The sequence below is a fragment of the Amaranthus tricolor genome, chromosome 3 (genome assembly GCF_026212465.1).
Source record: "Amaranthus tricolor cultivar Red isolate AtriRed21 chromosome 3, ASM2621246v1, whole genome shotgun sequence".
Classification (NCBI taxonomy): domain Eukaryota; kingdom Viridiplantae; phylum Streptophyta; class Magnoliopsida; order Caryophyllales; family Amaranthaceae; genus Amaranthus; species Amaranthus tricolor.
In genome coordinates, this window is record NC_080049.1 from 26,716,794 (window position 1) to 26,735,173 (window position 18,380).

The 18,380-nt window shown below is 33.9% G+C and overlaps 2 protein-coding genes and 1 non-coding gene across 4 annotated transcripts; 2 read left to right on the plus strand and 1 right to left on the minus strand.

The window, feature by feature from the left end:
- The first annotated feature begins 2,208 nt into the window (after positions 1 to 2,208).
- TRNAE-UUC (transfer RNA glutamic acid (anticodon UUC)) lies at positions 2,209 to 2,280 on the plus strand. The gene has a single exon. It is a non-coding gene; the product is annotated as a tRNA-Glu (tRNA).
- Positions 2,281 to 2,518: 238 nt separating this feature from the next.
- Positions 2,519 to 10,483, minus strand: LOC130807371 (ATP-dependent DNA helicase DDM1). The gene is made up of 16 exons (XM_057672558.1): positions 10,348 to 10,483; positions 10,045 to 10,145; positions 9,091 to 9,363; positions 8,913 to 8,999; positions 7,580 to 7,926; positions 7,310 to 7,499; positions 7,017 to 7,192; positions 5,894 to 5,963; positions 5,620 to 5,809; positions 5,030 to 5,134; positions 4,850 to 4,944; positions 4,634 to 4,753; positions 4,249 to 4,368; positions 4,068 to 4,166; positions 3,879 to 3,980; positions 2,519 to 3,056 (listed from the first exon to the last, which is right to left on the minus strand). The coding sequence occupies exons 2-16, from the start codon at positions 10,111 to 10,113 to the stop codon at positions 2,820 to 2,822; spliced, it is 2,280 nt and encodes a 759-aa protein (XP_057528541.1). The 5' UTR covers positions 10,114 to 10,145; positions 10,348 to 10,483; the 3' UTR covers positions 2,519 to 2,819.
- Positions 10,484 to 11,393: 910 nt separating this feature from the next.
- Positions 11,394 to 18,012, plus strand: LOC130807372 (tRNA (carboxymethyluridine(34)-5-O)-methyltransferase). Of its 2 annotated transcripts, none has more exons than XM_057672560.1 (3): positions 11,394 to 11,997; positions 12,208 to 13,289; positions 17,536 to 18,012. In XM_057672560.1, the coding sequence occupies exons 2-3, from the start codon at positions 12,211 to 12,213 to the stop codon at positions 17,621 to 17,623; spliced, it is 1,167 nt and encodes a 388-aa protein (XP_057528543.1). In that variant the 5' UTR covers positions 11,394 to 11,997; positions 12,208 to 12,210; the 3' UTR covers positions 17,624 to 18,012. The 2 variants fall into 2 exon arrangements, with proteins under 2 accessions (XP_057528543.1, XP_057528542.1); XM_057672559.1 differs by having other exon boundaries at positions 11,394 to 11,660.
- Positions 18,013 to 18,380: the final 368 nt, after the last annotated feature.

Below are 18,380 nucleotides of genomic sequence, written 5' to 3' on the forward strand. Positions count from 1 at the left end.
GTATAAAACACGTTTATATTTATAATAATTATTATAATATTTAGCGTACATCTCTTTTATTTTGCCAAAACACTCATTAAAAATCAGAATCAACCCTTTATAAAAAAGATCTTTTTCTTTCAAATACCAGAAACGACATTAATATACCATTTGGCACTTTCACTTCAAAACAATAGAAAAAAGATGATGTATATCATGTTTATTTATGATCTCTAATTAGGATGTTGCTGGGCCCCAGCTGATTTATAGTTTGCCATGTATTACATAGACAATACTTTGATTTTAATAACAATCTCAATGCAAGTAATAATATCCGGAAAACTTATTTCAGCATCAACAATTGAGATAATATTACCTTCATTTACACATCAAGGCAACAAAAAAAGGTGAAATAGCTATCTAGCTGGTACATGGCTGCCAGGTAATGAACATACCAATGCACAATAACTGATGTCAAAAAACTTATAGCTAGTAAGTACGGGTCTTCATCTCCACGGATGCAAAGACATGATAAGTACCCCATTATATTCCCTTAATTATTTGTGACATCACTGACAATCCACAAAATAACTATTGAACTTTGTATGTTCTAACAGCGGAAAAGTATTTATTCCGTTTTGTTTTCATTTGTTTTTTCCATCTACTTTTTGTGCGGATTCCAAAGCAAACTTAAAAAGTTAAATAATTTAAATTGTGAGCTTTTAAAAATTCTTAAAAGTTGATATTTAGAAATTATATATAGAAAGTAATTTATTAAGATCCCACATGAATATATTTTTTCATATAGATTGATGAGAAATCATAGTCAAAGTATTACACTAAAATTCGTAAATTCTATTTAAGAAGAAAATATGAAAACAGAGGGAGTAACATATTTTAGGCATTTAGGGTAATAACTATGGTTTTTACTTTTTTAACATGGTATTAAAAGATAATGTCACAACAGGTTTTAAATCTCGTCCACCTCTCACTTGACTTCAAATAATATATTTAATGCTAAGAACCTATTAAAAAATGGACACTAGATTCATAAATAACAAGAGATTATATTTCGCGCTAAGCAACATTCAAATCTTTTCTTAATTTTTATTTCTTTCGCTTGGTGGTTCGGGATTTTTGTGTAACAATGCTTAAGAGATACAAGAGAGAATTACTCACAAGTAGCAGTAGAATGAGCTAAATATAAGAACCTTATGATGAGAAAACAGATGAAAGCACTAATATAATTAAGTAGAGAATACGAGAGCAAGAAGTTTAGTTATCGATTTCGGATTCTGATCATTTTAGTTGAAGTTTGCAATGCTCAATGAGTTCCTAAGGAGGTATAAAAAACTCAATTTCCACTTTCTCAATTTTTTACTACTATGTGGAGAACAAGGGGTAACTTCCTGCCCACGGACAAGTATGTAAACATATATAACTGCAAACAAGACAAAACGTGGCTCTGACTAGAGAGGACCGTGCGCTCCTCTGGCCCTTCTCCGCATTTGGTTTTGTTCGATCTAAGTTTTTTCTGCTTTGTATGCTTACGTAGTGCTTAGCTAATTTACTTATGTGAACATAAGTTATTTGGCTTAATTACTCCAATTTAAGACCTAACCATGCATGCTCTTATATCGCCGACCATGCAAGTATGTAGTTCATACATTGAAGAACCGATCCTTCATTAGAATCTCTAAACACCCAACAGAACTTGTATTGCATTTTTTTGCTATTTAGTTGAAATTTATTAGAAAAGGTATTTGGGTTGAAGAATGAGATAAAAAAAACAAATAGATAATAAACATGAGTGGTTAAGGTGGAGAGAGAAATAAGTTTGAGGATTAGATTAAAAGAAAAAGGTTAGGACTATTGCTAAAAAAAATACTATAGATAAACAAAAAAGAAAAGTATTACAGTCTGATAATTACACACCCAGATCACCAGCCTTGTACTTAACAACATTATCATTTAGACCATGATATAAAAATCATTTGAAAACTAATATAATAAATATATACACTTTTGAGTCAATTTTTCTAACCATTCAATAATTATGTTTAGTTTTCAGATTAAATGTTTTGTATCTTACTTTAAATTGACACAAACACAAACTGTACTTGTATACTTATCAATAGATATGTGGGATAGCCGTTCATTACCAAGAATCAACAATTTCACACGTTAAGTAAGAATTGGACTGTTTACATAGCAAACATTTAACAATAATCCGTTGTCGTCCAGCGGTTAGGATGTCTGGCTTTCACCCAGGAGACCCGGGTTCGATTCCCGGCAACGGAATTTTACATTTTTAATTTCCAAATCCTAGGAAAGCAAGTTGCATTCTTTTTTCTTTTTGGAAATGCATTAATTGAACACAATAATACACCAACAGCCAACAACTAAATTTTACTCAATTCCAAAGAAACAGTACAAAATACAAGTAAAAGCTTGTAACTAAACTCGGTTACTCAACGTAGCAAAAATAAGTCGGTATCCTAAATTCATTATCCTAATAACAATTTTTTCAAGGTCAACATAAATGATAAAAGCATTCATATATTAATTGACAAAGAGTTTGGAACATAGGATCCTCTCATCTACATATCTGAGCTGACAAAAGTACAAACTGCTTCCTTTCTCAATGGCCTTAACTACTACCTACTATTCTTAACTGCCAATGAACAAAATGAAAGAAGCACAAAACATTCTCCCCATTGTTGACTACACAAAATTCATCACCCAACTCAAACAAGAATTACATTCAGTCCCCTTCCTGGTAATAAAAAAAATACATATGAAGGGTGAGTTCCATGTTCACTGAAAAGAGTACAGCATGGTTAGCTGTTAAGAGTGGACAATACGCCTCCTGTTGCGTTTGGTATAACCACCTCCCATCCAGGCCCTTTGAGAGGTAGCACAAACTTCTCAATGCTTCTGTCTTCATCTTTTCCTAAATCATTAACTAAGTCTGTACGGTCAAGCAATTTGTTGAGGTCTTCATCACTAATGTCTGTCTGCACCATCTTATCTTCAGCATCCTCTTCATCTCGTAGGAGAGCAAGCAAATCTTCCTCCTGGTAGTGAACATCAGCACTTGAGAAGTTAAGCATGACACTAGGAAATATGAAAACCAAAGAGTAAAATTTCCAAGAAGATGACCTGCAAAACAGGTTCTTTTGACCGAGGTTTCAAATCATTGGAAGGAAGATACATTTTGATACAAAATATTATAAGGAAAAAAAATCTGATTGGAAATAAACATTTTACAAAGCTCTACAATAAGAATGTTTTGTCTTGGCTTTGACACCTAAACATATTTCAGTAAGGGTGAGCTTGTTAAGGAAACATATTTTCCACATAATAAAAATAAAAAAGATCATACTTCTCTTTTCTTAGTATTTTAAACCATACATCGTCAAAAACATAGTAAGGCCTATGCCATACTATCAAAGCCCAAGCTTCTTTTTTTCTTACACAAATTCTTACTTGAGTCTTTATAAGAGACGCGTCTCAAATGAGCCGGCCCATTATTACTTAGATAAACAACTATAAGAAAAACGTGTACTGTAAAATCCTATTTGGAGTTGATGTTATAATCTATTGAAGTTGGTATTATAACCTATTAGAGTTTGTATTATAACCTATTAAAGTAAGGTATCTCCAAATAGATTATAATAACTTTAATAGGTTATAACACCAACTTCAATAGGTTATAACACCAACTCCAAATAAACTCAACCACGCGCGTCAGTTTTTAGACTTTTTTTTTTTATTATTGGGCTTGGGCCTGGAAAGCCGTCTCTTATAAAGACGGTCTCTCAGGAGAGGCGCTGTTTTTCTTAAGATAGAGAAATCTGCTACACAGCAATATAATAAGAAAAAAAATAATAAGATACCTCCATGCAATCATTCTTTGTCCTCTCTGCCTTGAATTGACCCTTCCCAATGACAACATGTTCAAGCCTCAGCTTACTGAAGGCCCTTTTCAGCATACGGCCCTGAGCACAGAAATTCCAAGCTCCTCACTAGAATAAAAGACATTGAGGTTGATTTAACAAAGAAAGCTTAATTAGTAAGACAAGCACCTCAACAGAAAGTGCAGTGGCAAGCCTGTAAACATGAACAGGCTTAGTTTGACCAATTCTGTGACATCGATCCATAGCCTGCAAATCCATTTGGGGGTTCTGGCAAATAGATAAATGGAATGCATCACATTACTGACTGAGAAGGATAATAAACATAGAACACAAGCAAAATAAAACCTACCCAGTCACTGTCATAAAGAATACACGTATCTGCAGCAGTAAGGTTTATGCCTAACCCTCCTGCCCGCGTACTGAGAATAAATATTCTGTAGTCACTATTTATATCATTGAACTCCTTTATCTGTAGATGCGTGTGAAAATTTTCAGATCAATTGAAAAGAAAAGAATCAGAAAAGCCCATAAAATGTCACAAGCAACAATACTCCCACTGTTTTTTTGTGAGCACATTATTTCTCTAACAAAGCTCTCAAAGCTTTAAAAGAAACAGTGCAATTAGAGAATGGAATATAGGAAGCACACAGCAATTAACACAATAACAGTGACAAAGCCTTATTCCGAAGGATGAAAAAGAGAACACAATTTAGTGGAGGCTTACAAGCACCAACCTGTCTCCTCCTCTCTTCAAGTTTCACAGAGCCATCAATTCGGCAAACTTGAAATCCCTTCTCACTGAAGTAGTAATCCATTAGGTCAAGAATCTTGGTCATCTGAGAGAATATAAGAACCTGAAAACAAACCATCAGATTAGAGTTTATTAAGAAATATATGTGCCACTCAGCCTGCCATTATTCATTAATCAAACACAAATTTCAAAAACTTGCCTTGTGCTTTCGTTCAAAGAGCTTAGTCAATAACCTGTCCAGCAACTGAAACTTCCCACACTGTCCAACTATTTGTTCTACAGGAGGATAGAAGTCTGCCAAAAAGAGATGGCCATATCACTAAGACAAGAAAACAAAAAAAATACCGATTAAGCGGGTCAAACCAGCATGGGTACTCACATGATCCATCATAAACAGATTCTAACAGATCTGGATGATTGCAATTCTTACGGAGTTGCATCATTAGATTGTTAAGCTTTCCTTTCATTCCACGTGGTGCAGTACCTACACTTTTTCAAATAAGTAATTAGCACAAATGTAAAGTGTTTCAAAAGGCACACTGAATGTCAGTAATGATAAATAACAACAATTGCCAAAGATAGAGGGAACAAAGCACTGTAAATTACCTTTATTTTTTTCTATGGTATAAAGATTCTGATATCAATGAAAATTGAATGCCAAAAGGGAAAAAACAATTTTGAGATATCTAAACATGACATTGTCCAGGGCTACAAGATAATACATTACCACAACATTTGAATTCAAAGCCTAAATATTACCATTTCTAAATAAATATAGATCTTAACAGCTGCAAATAAAAATTTGTGACTCGCTCTATTCAACATCTAAGATCCGCAAACAAAGAAGGCCTAAATCAAAAGCTCTATTCAACAAAAAGTGAGAAGAGCGTAATGATGATGAATAGTACAGATTCCTAATCAGTACAGATTTCTAATCAGTACAGACATCCATCAGCATGAAATTCTTACCTAAACTCACATTCTCCGATAAATAATTTTCCAAAGTTCGATCAATGAGGTGTTCCTGGAAGTTTCTTTGATGATCAGTCATGGTAGCATATAATACAATCTCCTTTTTTCCGGGGAGTGATTGTTCAACATCAGTCTTCAACCTGCGAAGGAGAAATGGACGCAATATAGCATGTAGCTTGGCAACCACCTACATACAATAAAGGCTCGTGAAATCAAAGACACAAGTACAATACAATTTATAGAAACAAATCAGTATTGATTGAAATCATGCCTGAACTCTCCTCTTCTCTTCCGCTTCCTCCTTCATATCCTCACTGTTGCGTTTTCCCGAAAGATCAAACCTGGACATAATAACCACTCCAATAAATCAGCAAATCCTAACATCTCAGTGAAACTCAGATAATACAACTACTCATTCCTTTAAACGTCCACCCAGTTTCATCAATATCATATTAAAAAGACAAATTTAGTTAACCTATACAAGTGAACTAAACAAGAATCTTAAAAGAGCTACCATAATAATAGAAAGTTTTGCTCTATTGTCGCCTCCAGAAATGAATTATCATTATAGATATCTTTTAGAGAAACCTAGAACATGATTTTTTATGGAAAATTATGAAATTAAATGAAATTAAATGCTATCGTGATGACATGAAATGAAAACCACATTATAGCAATCAATGTCTCAATATTTAATATCTGAGATTCAACTTAGAATGATTCCACACTCATTCTACATGTTTTGATCTAATTCACATTTCTCGGTAAATGACCATGGAAATCATCCATGATAAAAATTCCAGTGAGAATTTAAAAATCAACACCAAGAAGCTGAATCCCAAGGACATGATGAAAGCATACATGGATACATGACCCTAGTCACGACATGCTGTGAGGTACACAAAAAATGGTCTTGAATCGTAATTACATGGAACGTGGAACGTAGCCATGTTCCGCGATCCGGGAACGTTCATCCCCAATCACCACGAAACGCGACCCAAATCGCTCAAGGTGACGTCCCGATTTAGAAGACCTTTTTTAAAAGGTATTTTGGCCATCATTTACAAATTAAAGAAAAAAGAAGGTTGAAGAAAACGAGATGAAACCCAGAAATTTTTTTAAAAAATCCACTTGAAAATAATTTGTTAAAGCAAAATAATTATTTTAATTTAACTTTGTTTTCAATTATATGTTTTACACATAATGTATCTCATACCCAATCGTTCCGCAATCAATCTAGGCTGCGTTCCGTGTTCCCATTCCCGTTCCCGCTCCCCGTTCCAAACCGAATGTCGTTCCAGGTAACAATGTCTTGAATCTTTTAAGTTAGGAATTGCACAAAGGTAGAGTTATTCATAAATTGAGGTTAAATTAAAATTAAAGTGTGCACAAACCAGGATTCAAATTCTTCATGAGATGAAAATATGTCAGGCAAAATGAAATTAAGCAATGACCACAGCTCAGCCAAGTTGTTCTGCAACGGTGTTCCAGTCAACAGAAGTTTGTTCTCAATAGGCACACGCTTCAGTTCTCTCAGCAATTTGCAATTAGAATTTTTCAGGCGATGGCCCTATCAAATCATAAAAAAGCATAGGAATAAACCCTTTCCAAGTAAAAATACAGAATTGAGAAAATGCAAAAATATAGGTCACAGGACTATAAAACTTTCAGTACAAGAAAATTTTACCTCATCAACAACTACATATTTCCATTTGTAATGCCTAAGACATTTTCGAGCATCATTAAGAGCGACCTCATAAGAAGTAATGACAATAGGGAAATTAGGACCTATGTTCTTTGGCATATGTTTCAGTCGAATCTGATTCCTTTCTTTTGCATCACCATGATAAATAATGGCTTTCACTGATGGTGTAAACCTGAAATTTAAAAAAGAGCATGAACATGTATCAAATTCTCAAAAAACAAATAAAACAGGAAGATGAAACCACTTTTGTACCTGTTTATTTCATTTATCCAGTTTGACAGAGTTGAGAGAGGAGCAATCACCATATATGGCCCATCTAAACCTTTCCCTTTAAGATGTGCCAAAAACCCAATGGTTTGAATTGTCTTTCCAAGTCCCATTTGATCAGCAAGAATTCCATTTAAACCATTTTGCCACAGAGAAATCAGCCACTTTACTCCTTTGATCTGATAAGATTTTAACGTTCCACCAGTCAACAGAGGTATGAGCTCAGACTGCTCCTTTGCAATTTTTTCTTCCTCAGTAAGATCGTTGTCTTCAGCAGTTGTCCCTTGTTGAGATCTAGTAAGCATTGCTGCAACTGCCCTCTTTGCTTTTTTCTGCAAGATCATACAGCACAATCATATCACCAAAAAATATCAAATAATGCTACTTAGGCTAGATACTTATTTTTTTTACTGAATCTATCTATATCGAAAATAGAATCAGATGAAAACTTCAAACAATATTCCAATAACAAACTCAAATATGTGCACACAATTTAACGTAATATAAAAAATGTTTAATATCAAAACCGGCACCAACTTAACAGGTAATGATGACACACATTAATCTTCCAACTAGGAATGTAGAACATAGATGCTTAACAAGAACAAAGCACAAACCATAGCTGGTTCTCTCTGAGCTTAAAGAAATGAAGTAAACTTATCAAAACTTATAATGTGAAAGGGTGAGAGTAAACAAAATGAGCAAACCTGAAGGGAATTTCAAATGTTGTTGGAAACATTAACTGAATCGAGTAGGTTAAAATGTGTTTTATGTAGGGCTGTAAGAAACTATCTAACTACCTGATATACAAGCTACTCCCTCCATTTCACTAACATCTTACCATTTTTTTTTCACACATGTCAATGCATTCGAGAACACTTGACTATATTTTAACATATTGATTAAAATATAGAGATTAAGTTTGATTGATGAATAATCTCAAAAAACAAATGGAAAGATGTTGGCAAAATGGATGGGGTATTTAGTAGAATCAATTAAATAAGGAATTAATTTGAGAACTAATCTCTGATGTAAAAAATAGTCAAGTCACCTTAATTAGAAAAGGTAATGACTTAAGCTTTTAAATTTGCGTTATCTTATATGAAAACAAAGAGAAGAGCCCAAGTTTGGCCACTAGAATGAGAAAAGGAGCAACCAAAACTAAGCTCCAAACTAAGTAACTCAATAATATCACCTTCAAAGTTCAATAAATTAACTTGGTCATACCTTGCTACCATGTGCAATCAAAATATACAACACTTCCCAAGTAATCGCACAAAGGTCACTCCTATATTAAAGAAAAATGTAAAGTGCTCACATCATTATATTGCGCGGCTTTCTTCTTTCGACCTCTCTTTTTCCCCTTAACAGGCTCAGCTTCCTCCTCTTGTTCCTCCACTCCATTCTACACAAATAAGGTCCACGAATTGCACATGAACATATAACTGAGAAATAAATCATATCATAATTTAAAAACAGAAAAGGTAAAAATATACCAATGTAATGTCATCCATCTTCTCCAACAAAAACTCTGAATATAGTTGTGTTTGAGTTAAAAGATCATCCAACTTGGAAAATTGATCATCATTTAAATTGCCTCCATCCTGGGGAAATTTACCATGATCGACCTCTTCTTCCTTCTTTCTTGCTTCAAGCAACTTCTCTTCCTCCTCGGCCATTTCTTTTGACAAAAGAGTAGTATCTCCATTTTTCGCATCAATAAGTAAGTCATCTTCCAGTTTGACTACAGCTTCTTCTTTAACAATATCCTGCAGGTTACAAAAACATTTTATAAAGGAAAATGGAAAAAAAAAATACAAGGATCAAGTAGAAAGTCGAAAAATTCTACTTCAGAGCAAAAGCCATAAATGTATCCAAAATTAAATTCAATTACCAACTACCAAAGCAATCATCTTCGACCAAACGCTTAAAAAGCATAAATTATTACACACGTAAGCGGTGTAAGTCATATGAACCGGAAACAGGAGTAACACAGCTACTATAGAACAAGGCAGCTCTACACTCATGAGCAATCACTAGCCACCTTCTTGACCAAGAGGATCAAACAATTCAGACACTAAAGTTATTCTCATCATATCAATATAAAAAGGAAAAACACGATGACAGTAATACAAGACAATTCAAAAGTAATACTTGAAGAATAACCACTTGAACACTTGAGGGATTAACAAGACAAGTACAATAAATAATCAGTAAATCACTGAACAAACGAATACATCTAAAAAGTTGTTCTTCAACCCAAAAAAAAAACAAAAAAGACAAATTTTATGAAAGAGCAAATCAAATCTAACCGGAACCTAAAAAATATGGCTCAAAAAGTCGGATCAAAAGCACACATTTAAACATAAATAAGCACATATTTGTAAAACTAGTACGAAAAAGTAAATAAAAAGCTATTAAAAGAAAAGGTAAAGAAAAAAAAAAGATACCTCATCTTCGAGAACAGAAGTTGGTGAATCAATAGAAGGATCAACCTTAGTTCCATTTTCGTCCGCCATTTTCAAATCCTAGTATCTTCCTTACACAAAACCTGAAAAGTAAGCCAAATAAGTAAAATTTTACATGAATCTGAGCAAAGCATCAACAGACACGAAGAATGTTAACCATTTTGAAATTTACTTTCAAGAACCTAGGGTTTTAGCAATTCAAACACCATTCAAAAACATTGAAATGCGAGACAAAACACGATAATAAAGAGGAAAAAATGACAAAAAAGAAGAATAATTTAGAACCTTGAAAAGAGAGAGAAAATGGGAGGAAGAAGTTTGCCGGTTTGTGCGAGTGGCAAGAACCAAGGAGAATGTGTAGCAGTGTGAGAAAGAAAACGGAGGAAGTGGACTGGGGGAACACTTAAAAGGCAGTACTCGTATAATCAAAAATAATCTGAATTAAAATAAATGTAAAAAATGATAATTTAATGAGTTGGCCCATGCGTTTGGGCGGGAAATGGAAGAATAATTTGACATATATACCCTTGCCTTTTTTCCTGAAGTGTTCAAGCATTGTAAAGTTTTGAATTTATGGATTTTTTTTGGAGTAGGCCGAAAATAGGTGGATTATAGGATAACTAAAACTCTTTTGCAATAAATATATATATATATATATATATTGATGTTGTTTTAAATAATTAGTCATATAAAAACCACAACAAAGTATACATGTTAAGCAAGTTGAAGTAGAGGGTAGGTTGTGTTGGGTTATAGTCAATATAAGGATTTGTATATGAAAACTTAATCTAAGCTTATTAAAGTATTAACAGTTTATTATATATTCGTATGTGCATGACACAACAAGAAACCTCATTACTAGTTGTGTTGAGAAGAAGCAGAAAATGTGCCCTTTATTTTATTAATGGTATAGGAAAATACTCAAAGCTACCGGATGAAATTACCAATATTGTTACCTAATGGTTTGGCCTCAAATTGATTGTCCTAAAACATATACACTCTTGTGCGACTTATTTTCAAGAACATAAATGATTGTCCTAATGAAGATTATATAGGAATGACAATTAAATTGATTGATATCCTTATTGATTGAAATTGATATAACTAATTGTCACCAATTTTTATTTATAAATTATTAAAATGGTATACTGATTAAAACTGTTTTTTACTAATAATAACTAATTTTTACCAATTGTAAGTTGTAAATTATGCTGATTATAACTAATTTTCACTTATTAATATAAAATTAATTTTAATGAATTATTTATTTTTTTAACATGAACTAAGCAATAAAGTGGAGTTAAGCTTATAGGAAACGAGCATGAAACACTTTTAAAAAAATGAGTATGAAAGAAAAAAACAAAGAAAAGTAAAAAGAATTGAAAATGCATCAACCCCACAAATCCAGAAGTCCGGTAAGTGGTACTCCAACTGAAACAACACAAAATTAGATCTTTGATGATGGAGTAGAACATTTATCTCATCAGCCGCCGCCGCCGACGAAATTATTAACCTTTTGCCGCCATTGTTCCTCCATCCTCCGCCGTCAAACACTTAAGCAATTATCGTCGCCGCCGCCAACGCCGGATCTCTCCAAGGTACCAAATTGTTTATTACTATATATTTCCTGGGGTAACTGATACATTCACCAAGTCTTACAAACCCGATTCTGAGCTCATTCAATTTAATAATCTTTTCTGGAAGAAATTATTCCTTCACAATCATTCATATGATGTGGAGCTTCCTTCTACGATAATCGTGATTGCAAATTTTCTTTCCTAAAACCCTAAAACATAAACGCTAAATCCCCATTCCCCGATTCCCAATTTATAAAGATAAATCCCTAGTTCTTCTTCTCGTACTGTGATTCTTGAAAGCAATTTGGAACTTGAGATTTGCCGCTTGGAAGCAAGTCATGAACGGTTCTATATTAAGGTATACGTTTATTATCAAAAATGATTGGGAGCTGGGTTATGAACTTGAGATTTACCTTTCAAGATATATTTGTGCATGATTTTTTTTCCTTAGCGCTGTTTTTTACAGCTTTTGTAGGATTGTACTCTATGTTAGCTTATAATGAGAGATTTCTAAGCATAAAAACATCATCATTCATACCATTCAGCAGTAATTTTAATTTTGTTTCAGGTGATGATATTTGGCCTTGAGTGTTGCAGAGTTTCTTATCAAATTCAACGGGCATTACACATAGTTCCTTCATTATCTGTTGTTGACTGTTACTCTTTAGTCTCTAATACGATGAAGGAAATTAGAGTAGGCCGCCCTTCCTTTTACTCGGCTGCTGCATTTGATAGAGAATCTAAGAATCAACCATCTTGCTTGATAAGTGAGGATAGATCTTCATCTACCCATGCTCTGTGTACCCCTGAAATCGAGAAGACGTATGTTCATAAGGTTTATGATGCAATTGCACCCCATTTTAGTTCAACTAGATTTGCTAAGTGGCCAAAGGTTGCATCTTTTTTAGATTCTTTGCCTCTAGGATCTCTTGTCCTTGATGCGGGCTGTGGAAACGGAAAATACCTTGGTTATAATCCCAACTGCTTTTTTGTAGGATGTGATATAAGTTCCCCTTTAGTTAGTATATGTGCAGAGAGAGGGCATGAAGCTTTGGTTGCTGATGCTGTAAATTTGCCTTATAAAACTGGTTTTGGTGATGCAGCAATCTCTATTGCTGTATTGCATCATTTAAGTACTGGAAGTAGGAGAAGAAAAGCCATTGAAGAGCTGGTTCGAGTTGTTAGGAAGGGGGGATTAGTGTTGATAACAGTATGGGCTGTGGAGCAAGAAGACCAAGGTTTGCTTAACAAATGGACCCCATTGCCCCATAAGTACCTAGATGAGTGGATTGGTCCTAGTAGTCCTCGTGTATGTAGCCCCCGGTCTTTCAACTTGGAAAGCATTCCTGAAAGTGAAGAGACCAGTTCTAAAGAGTCCTGCAAAGTCTCCCATGAGTCCCTGGGTGAAAATCCGAATAGAATCATAAATATAAACAACCAAGAAGACAAGTCAATGACATCCGATGGTGATGTTAGTAAAGAAAATCGACAGGAGTACTTTGTTCCCTGGCATTTACCCTATCATCGTGCTGAAGTTAGTGGCGCTTCTGCTTGTGCTGTTGCAAGTGGTTTTGCACGAAAAGATGACAAGAAAGGCGCTGTGGTGTATGACAGATATTATCATGTCTTCAGTGAGGGTGAACTTGAAAGGTAACAAACAACTTCCTTGATATGATCCTGGCCTTTGGTTATACCATCTTTTTTATTGCTCATTCTTTGCCTTGTACTGGTCATTGTTTTTCACTGTTTTGCTCATACGTGAGTTCAGACTTATAAGTGGATGACTGCATTGTTACTCTTGTATGCTAACATTCTCTGGACTCCATCATGCATATTGCCTTTTGAATTCTGATCAGTGATACAATAAGTTGGAATAACGTACCTCTGCCTAGTTGACTTTCGTTCTCCTTGAGATTCTTGGAAATCTACTAGCTTTGTCATCATCTAAAGAAAGTTAAAAAATACTAATGGAAATATGAAAATGTTCCTCGGTGCAAGAATGTCTTCTTTTTTTTGTGCAAGGCCATTTATCAAATTCACTATTGGGAGTCAGCATTATTTATCATCCTGATGCCGTTAAGTAGCCCATCTAGGCTCCTAAATTGCATCTTAGAGACTCTTGGCAATATTGTCTTGTTAATTGAATGTTAAATGAATATCAAAGATACAATTTTGGAATTTTCATTGTGTGCCCCTTTTGTAATTTCTACTCCTAGCATTTTTTCCGCTTTGATCTATCTTGGTCACCATCTATGAAGATGAAAAGAATATTCTGAGCAAATACAAAAACATTACATGAAACTTGAAAGTCAGTCTTAATCAACATATTTTAGTTTAAAACATTTGTAACTTGGCAATAAGAGGATAGCTAGTGGATAGTGGATGACTTAAATTGATATTTCTTTGATTTAATAGGTTTGACTGACTGATTGAATTAACAGTATTTATAAAAGTGTTTGGTAAAATCTACTGATAGTTGTTTATTTGTTTGAACTAATAAGGAAGTAACATTTAATTACTTGAATATTACTATATTAGTTGGTAAAATTTCAATTACATTTTAGAAATGTTTCTTGCATTTCAAGCCCACACTTTCGACATTTGATTGACTTGTAAAACCTCAAAAGAGGTCCTAATTCTATAGTAATTCCTGATCCTATATCCCAAACTAGGTTGTGAATTTTGACGGCTTTAAAATTTGATCAACATATGCACTTGAGACGTGAATGATCGATATGTGTTTAGGAACCTGAAAAAACTCAATTGAATATGTGGATTTTCATTCATATAATATCTTTTTTTGACGCTGGAGTTGATACTGTCAGTTTATCTTTGCACCTGTCTACATAGACTTCCAAATGTATTTCATTACTAGTCTTCTGATGTAATTTAAACACCGAACCTTTTCTTTTATACACTTCATGGACTTTATCTGCGAGTTTACTCTTTGAAAACAGTGAACTATTTCCCAACTAAAATCATTCTGCTCATCTCTCAGCATATTTAGGCTTCACATCTTTCCTGTTTAGTGCCTGTATGTTGCCTGATTTCTCAGTTGTGCCTTTAAACTTATGTCAGACGCTCAAACTTGATGTGCCCAACTAGTCATTCAGCATCATCTTTGATTTCTCATAATATTGTCTGCGTTTTGAATACACAACTTCTCTATTGCTTGTTTCTGTGTGCAAAACTGATTTATTATTGCTGGATTTTTGCATTTTAATGAGTTAGCCGGCCATGAAAGTCATAGTGTTGTGATTGTTGTCGTGCTAAATAATATGCAGTTATGCACTTTGTTCACATGAATCAATAAAATATACTAATTAAGAAATGACTTGAGATCCGTGTCACACTGTTATTAAAAATTTTCCCGCCTTTTTCTATTATTGATTGGAAAACTTATGATATTTGATTTGATTTTTAGGGAAATAATTAACTTATTAAAATATGTAATATTTGTTGATTGACTATAAGTCTATAACTATATGTGATGATATATTGAAATACTATATTATCTTATATAAACTAAAAAAAAAATAATATATCAGTAGATTTTTATTTTAACTTAGATAATAAATCATCATACTCTTATAATGAATAAACTAACTAACTTGGCTATTTTTTCAACTAAATCTTCCCTCCTATATATCATAGTTAAAGATTTTTTGAATTTTATTTGTCTCAACCATCAATAATTACTATGAATATATGTTTTAATGTTGTATAATAAATTATTTATTCACTTTGATAATGATAATATCATAACAAATAAAAAGATTTAATTAAGTTTATGTTGTAAATAAATTAATTTTATAAAATAATATCATTATTCATATTAGTAAATATTTATAGCATCTGCATTTACACGGGAATCTATCTAGTTTGCTCCTATAACCATTTGTTGATTCCCTATGAGTTTACAGCTTTTTCTATTTGGAAAAAGCTGCACAGCACTTGTTTTCTTTCTACTTATTTTCTTTAAAAATGTAACTCTGTTTCCATGGGACACAGTCATGAGGACTTCATAGATAAAATAGGAACTAATATAGTAATATCTCCAAGTGTAGTTTTGAAAATAGTATCTAACTGCAAATAATTGGTTATATTTCCTAGAGTAGATACTGTCTTTAATAGGGAAAACTCAAAGGCATTGTAACTAACTGAGGTTGAAATGATAGAAAGCAGAAAGAAGTTGATACTTGTTTGATAGTTGCATGCCACTTACCTGTATAGACTACAAGCTTGCTTCTCATTCAAGCAGTCAGCAGAGTGCGCTCAAACCTCTAGGCAAATATTTTTTTTGATTGAATCTTATCTAGATTCCAAAAATCAAACCCCTTTATATTGCACAAGCTCACTTTTCTTTTCCTGTCAATATATAGTTTACTGCCACCTTTTTGTAACTAATTGAATTATTATGAATAACCAACATTACCCCTTTTGTTGCGCCATGAGTATGTGATGGGCTGATGGCACGCTCCTCAGCAAGATGGAATTGAGGAAAGCTGGGATATATCAGCTCATTCTGCCCCCACTTGGCTTTTGAAGTTGGTATCTGTTATCATATAAATACACTTTAAGTTTACTGTCTTTGCCTTTTGTCATCTGTTTTCACTTCCAGCAACAACTCAAGTGTTTCGTTTAGCTCCATGTCAGCCATGATATAAAGAAGGTTTGGCTCTGTATCCAAATTCTCAAGAGCTTGTTGAGTTATGACATGTGAAAATTAGATGCACTACGGTTGTCGAAGGAAGAGCCAATTTGTAAGCCACTTGTTAATAACATGTAATAGTATAAGGGCTATAGGAGACAACCAGCTTCTCAAACAAAGGGTAAGGCAATTTTTGTTGCCAAATGGCTACGAAGTGTAGTCCATCTCAAAGTCTTCTGTCCTCTTCATGTCTTTTGATCTTTTATTTGATCTTAGTTTAAAAGGCGTGAGTGGTTTTAAGGTGCTAAGGTTCTGTAGTTCCTAGGCCCTAGACTCAAGGCTCCAGGCGAAGACGCTAACCTTTGGGTGTAACTGTATAAGGAACCTCAAAATCCTTAAAAAAAAACTAAAATTAAAGACCCCATTAAATACCGGACACAAATTCATAAGAGAGTTGAAGAAGAAAAGAGGAGAGGAGAATAGAAAACATTGTGCCTGCATCAAATGGGCTTCTCAAAATGCTAATACCAAAAGGCTTCTTACGATGTCCTCAGGCACTCACCTTAGTCTCTATAAGGTGATCTGAGGCACTCACCTTAAGAAATCACTTCGACTTGCCCCCATCAAGATGCCTATAGCCCATCGCCCGCCCTAGACACTGCCTTTTAAAACTAACCGGGATTGATGCTCAACTCATCTATAGGATAGCACTATTTCCCCAAGTTGAGCATATTGGATATCCCCTGCATTTTTGTGTTTGCTAATTAATAAGTACTATAAGAATGGAGATTCCCAGCCATACTTTGCTTAAAATTTGAGACACGACATTACAATGCCCGGATGTCCCTAAAGTGGCTCCGGACTAATTGGAGTAAGGGGGATTAAATCTATTCAATACTAAAGCGTTCATATAGTTGGTGCATTGTAAAGTATGATAATAACCTGTGCAGAGTGCACTTCTTCCTGGTCCTAGTGAATAGGCTATTTGGCTAGCATGTTTGGTGTTTAACACCTTGTGCAGTTGTTAAAACAAGGGTTTTTTTAGTCTCTCTTCTAGGATCATAATTCATAACTTTTGTTTTATATAATTCGAACAGTTTAGTCCATGTTGTTTCTGATTGCTGGGCTTGTTTTTGTTTCTTTCATCGATCCTCTTCCTCTGATCGCAATATTTTCTCTTGTCAGGTGCGAGTAAATCTTGTTTTCAATCACCGACTGTTTTCTTTCATTTTGATGTTTTTGCAGCTTAGTCTCCGGAATGAGCAATGCTGTAATCGTGGATCGCTTCTTTGACAAATCAAATTGGTGTATTATTCTCGAGAAAACACAATGATAAACTACTAAAGACGCACCAAATCTCCGCTCATTCCTTTGTTGATGAGATGAGACGAGGCTGTTGATAACTGAGGTCGCCAATGCAGGTTTTCATAAGTCTAGTGCAACCTTTTCGGCTGCACCAGGATTTGTTGGTTGGGACGGTCTGTTCACAGAATATTGTTGGATTGCTTTTTTCTAATTTCCTTTTCCAGGTGCTAATGTTCTCATATTGCTTATAATTTACTTGTAAAATTATTTCTAGGGGCGTTGATCTGCAGTTTTGTCAACTAACTTAACGGTATACATCTACAACTGGTCCTGTAGGCAGTAAGGTTTATTTGACATGAACACCTTGTATGACTTGATTACAAAAGTCTTGTAATTTTCAAAATTATGTTGCTTATAGCTACTTGTAAAATATTAAAAATGTTAAAATAAATTAGTGTGAAATATGTAGGAGTTATAAGCATTATAAAAATACTAAAATACTATTGAAAATATGTGAGTATCGTAATCATTAAAAAATATATAAATTAGAATAACTAAGGTTAATTGTGTGATATAGATGTAATGATTCCATAAGAAACAGTAAATAAAACTGTTTCAAATAGAAAAAAATAGGATCATTAATTAGGAACGGAGGGAGTAACATTATGAGTGGTCAAACATTATCGTTATACTCGGTGTATTCCGCCCATAAAAAATTATGGATAGGGTTTGGAGAGGGAAGGACGGCGGCAACTCATACTCATAAGGAAGAGTGCGACTAAAGT

Coding starts and splice junctions, on each gene's coding strand:
- LOC130807371 (XM_057672558.1), bottom strand. CDS start 10,113: ATGGCGGACGAAAATGGAACTAAGGTTGATCCTTCTATTGATTCACCA. Junction 9,364..10,044: donor CTTCTGTTCTCGAAGATGAG/GTATCTTTTTTT, acceptor TGTAACCTGCAG/GATATTGTTAAAGAAGAAGC. Junction 4,754..4,849: donor TCTTTGAACGAAAGCACAAG/GCAAGTTTTTGA, acceptor GTTTGTTTTCAG/GTTCTTATATTCTCTCAGAT.
- LOC130807372 (XM_057672560.1), top strand. CDS start 12,211: ATGATATTTGGCCTTGAGTGTTGCAGAGTTTCTTATCAAATTCAACGG. Junction 13,290..17,535: donor AGTGAGGGTGAACTTGAAAG/GTAACAAACAAC, acceptor ATGTTTTTGCAG/CTTAGTCTCCGGAATGAGCA.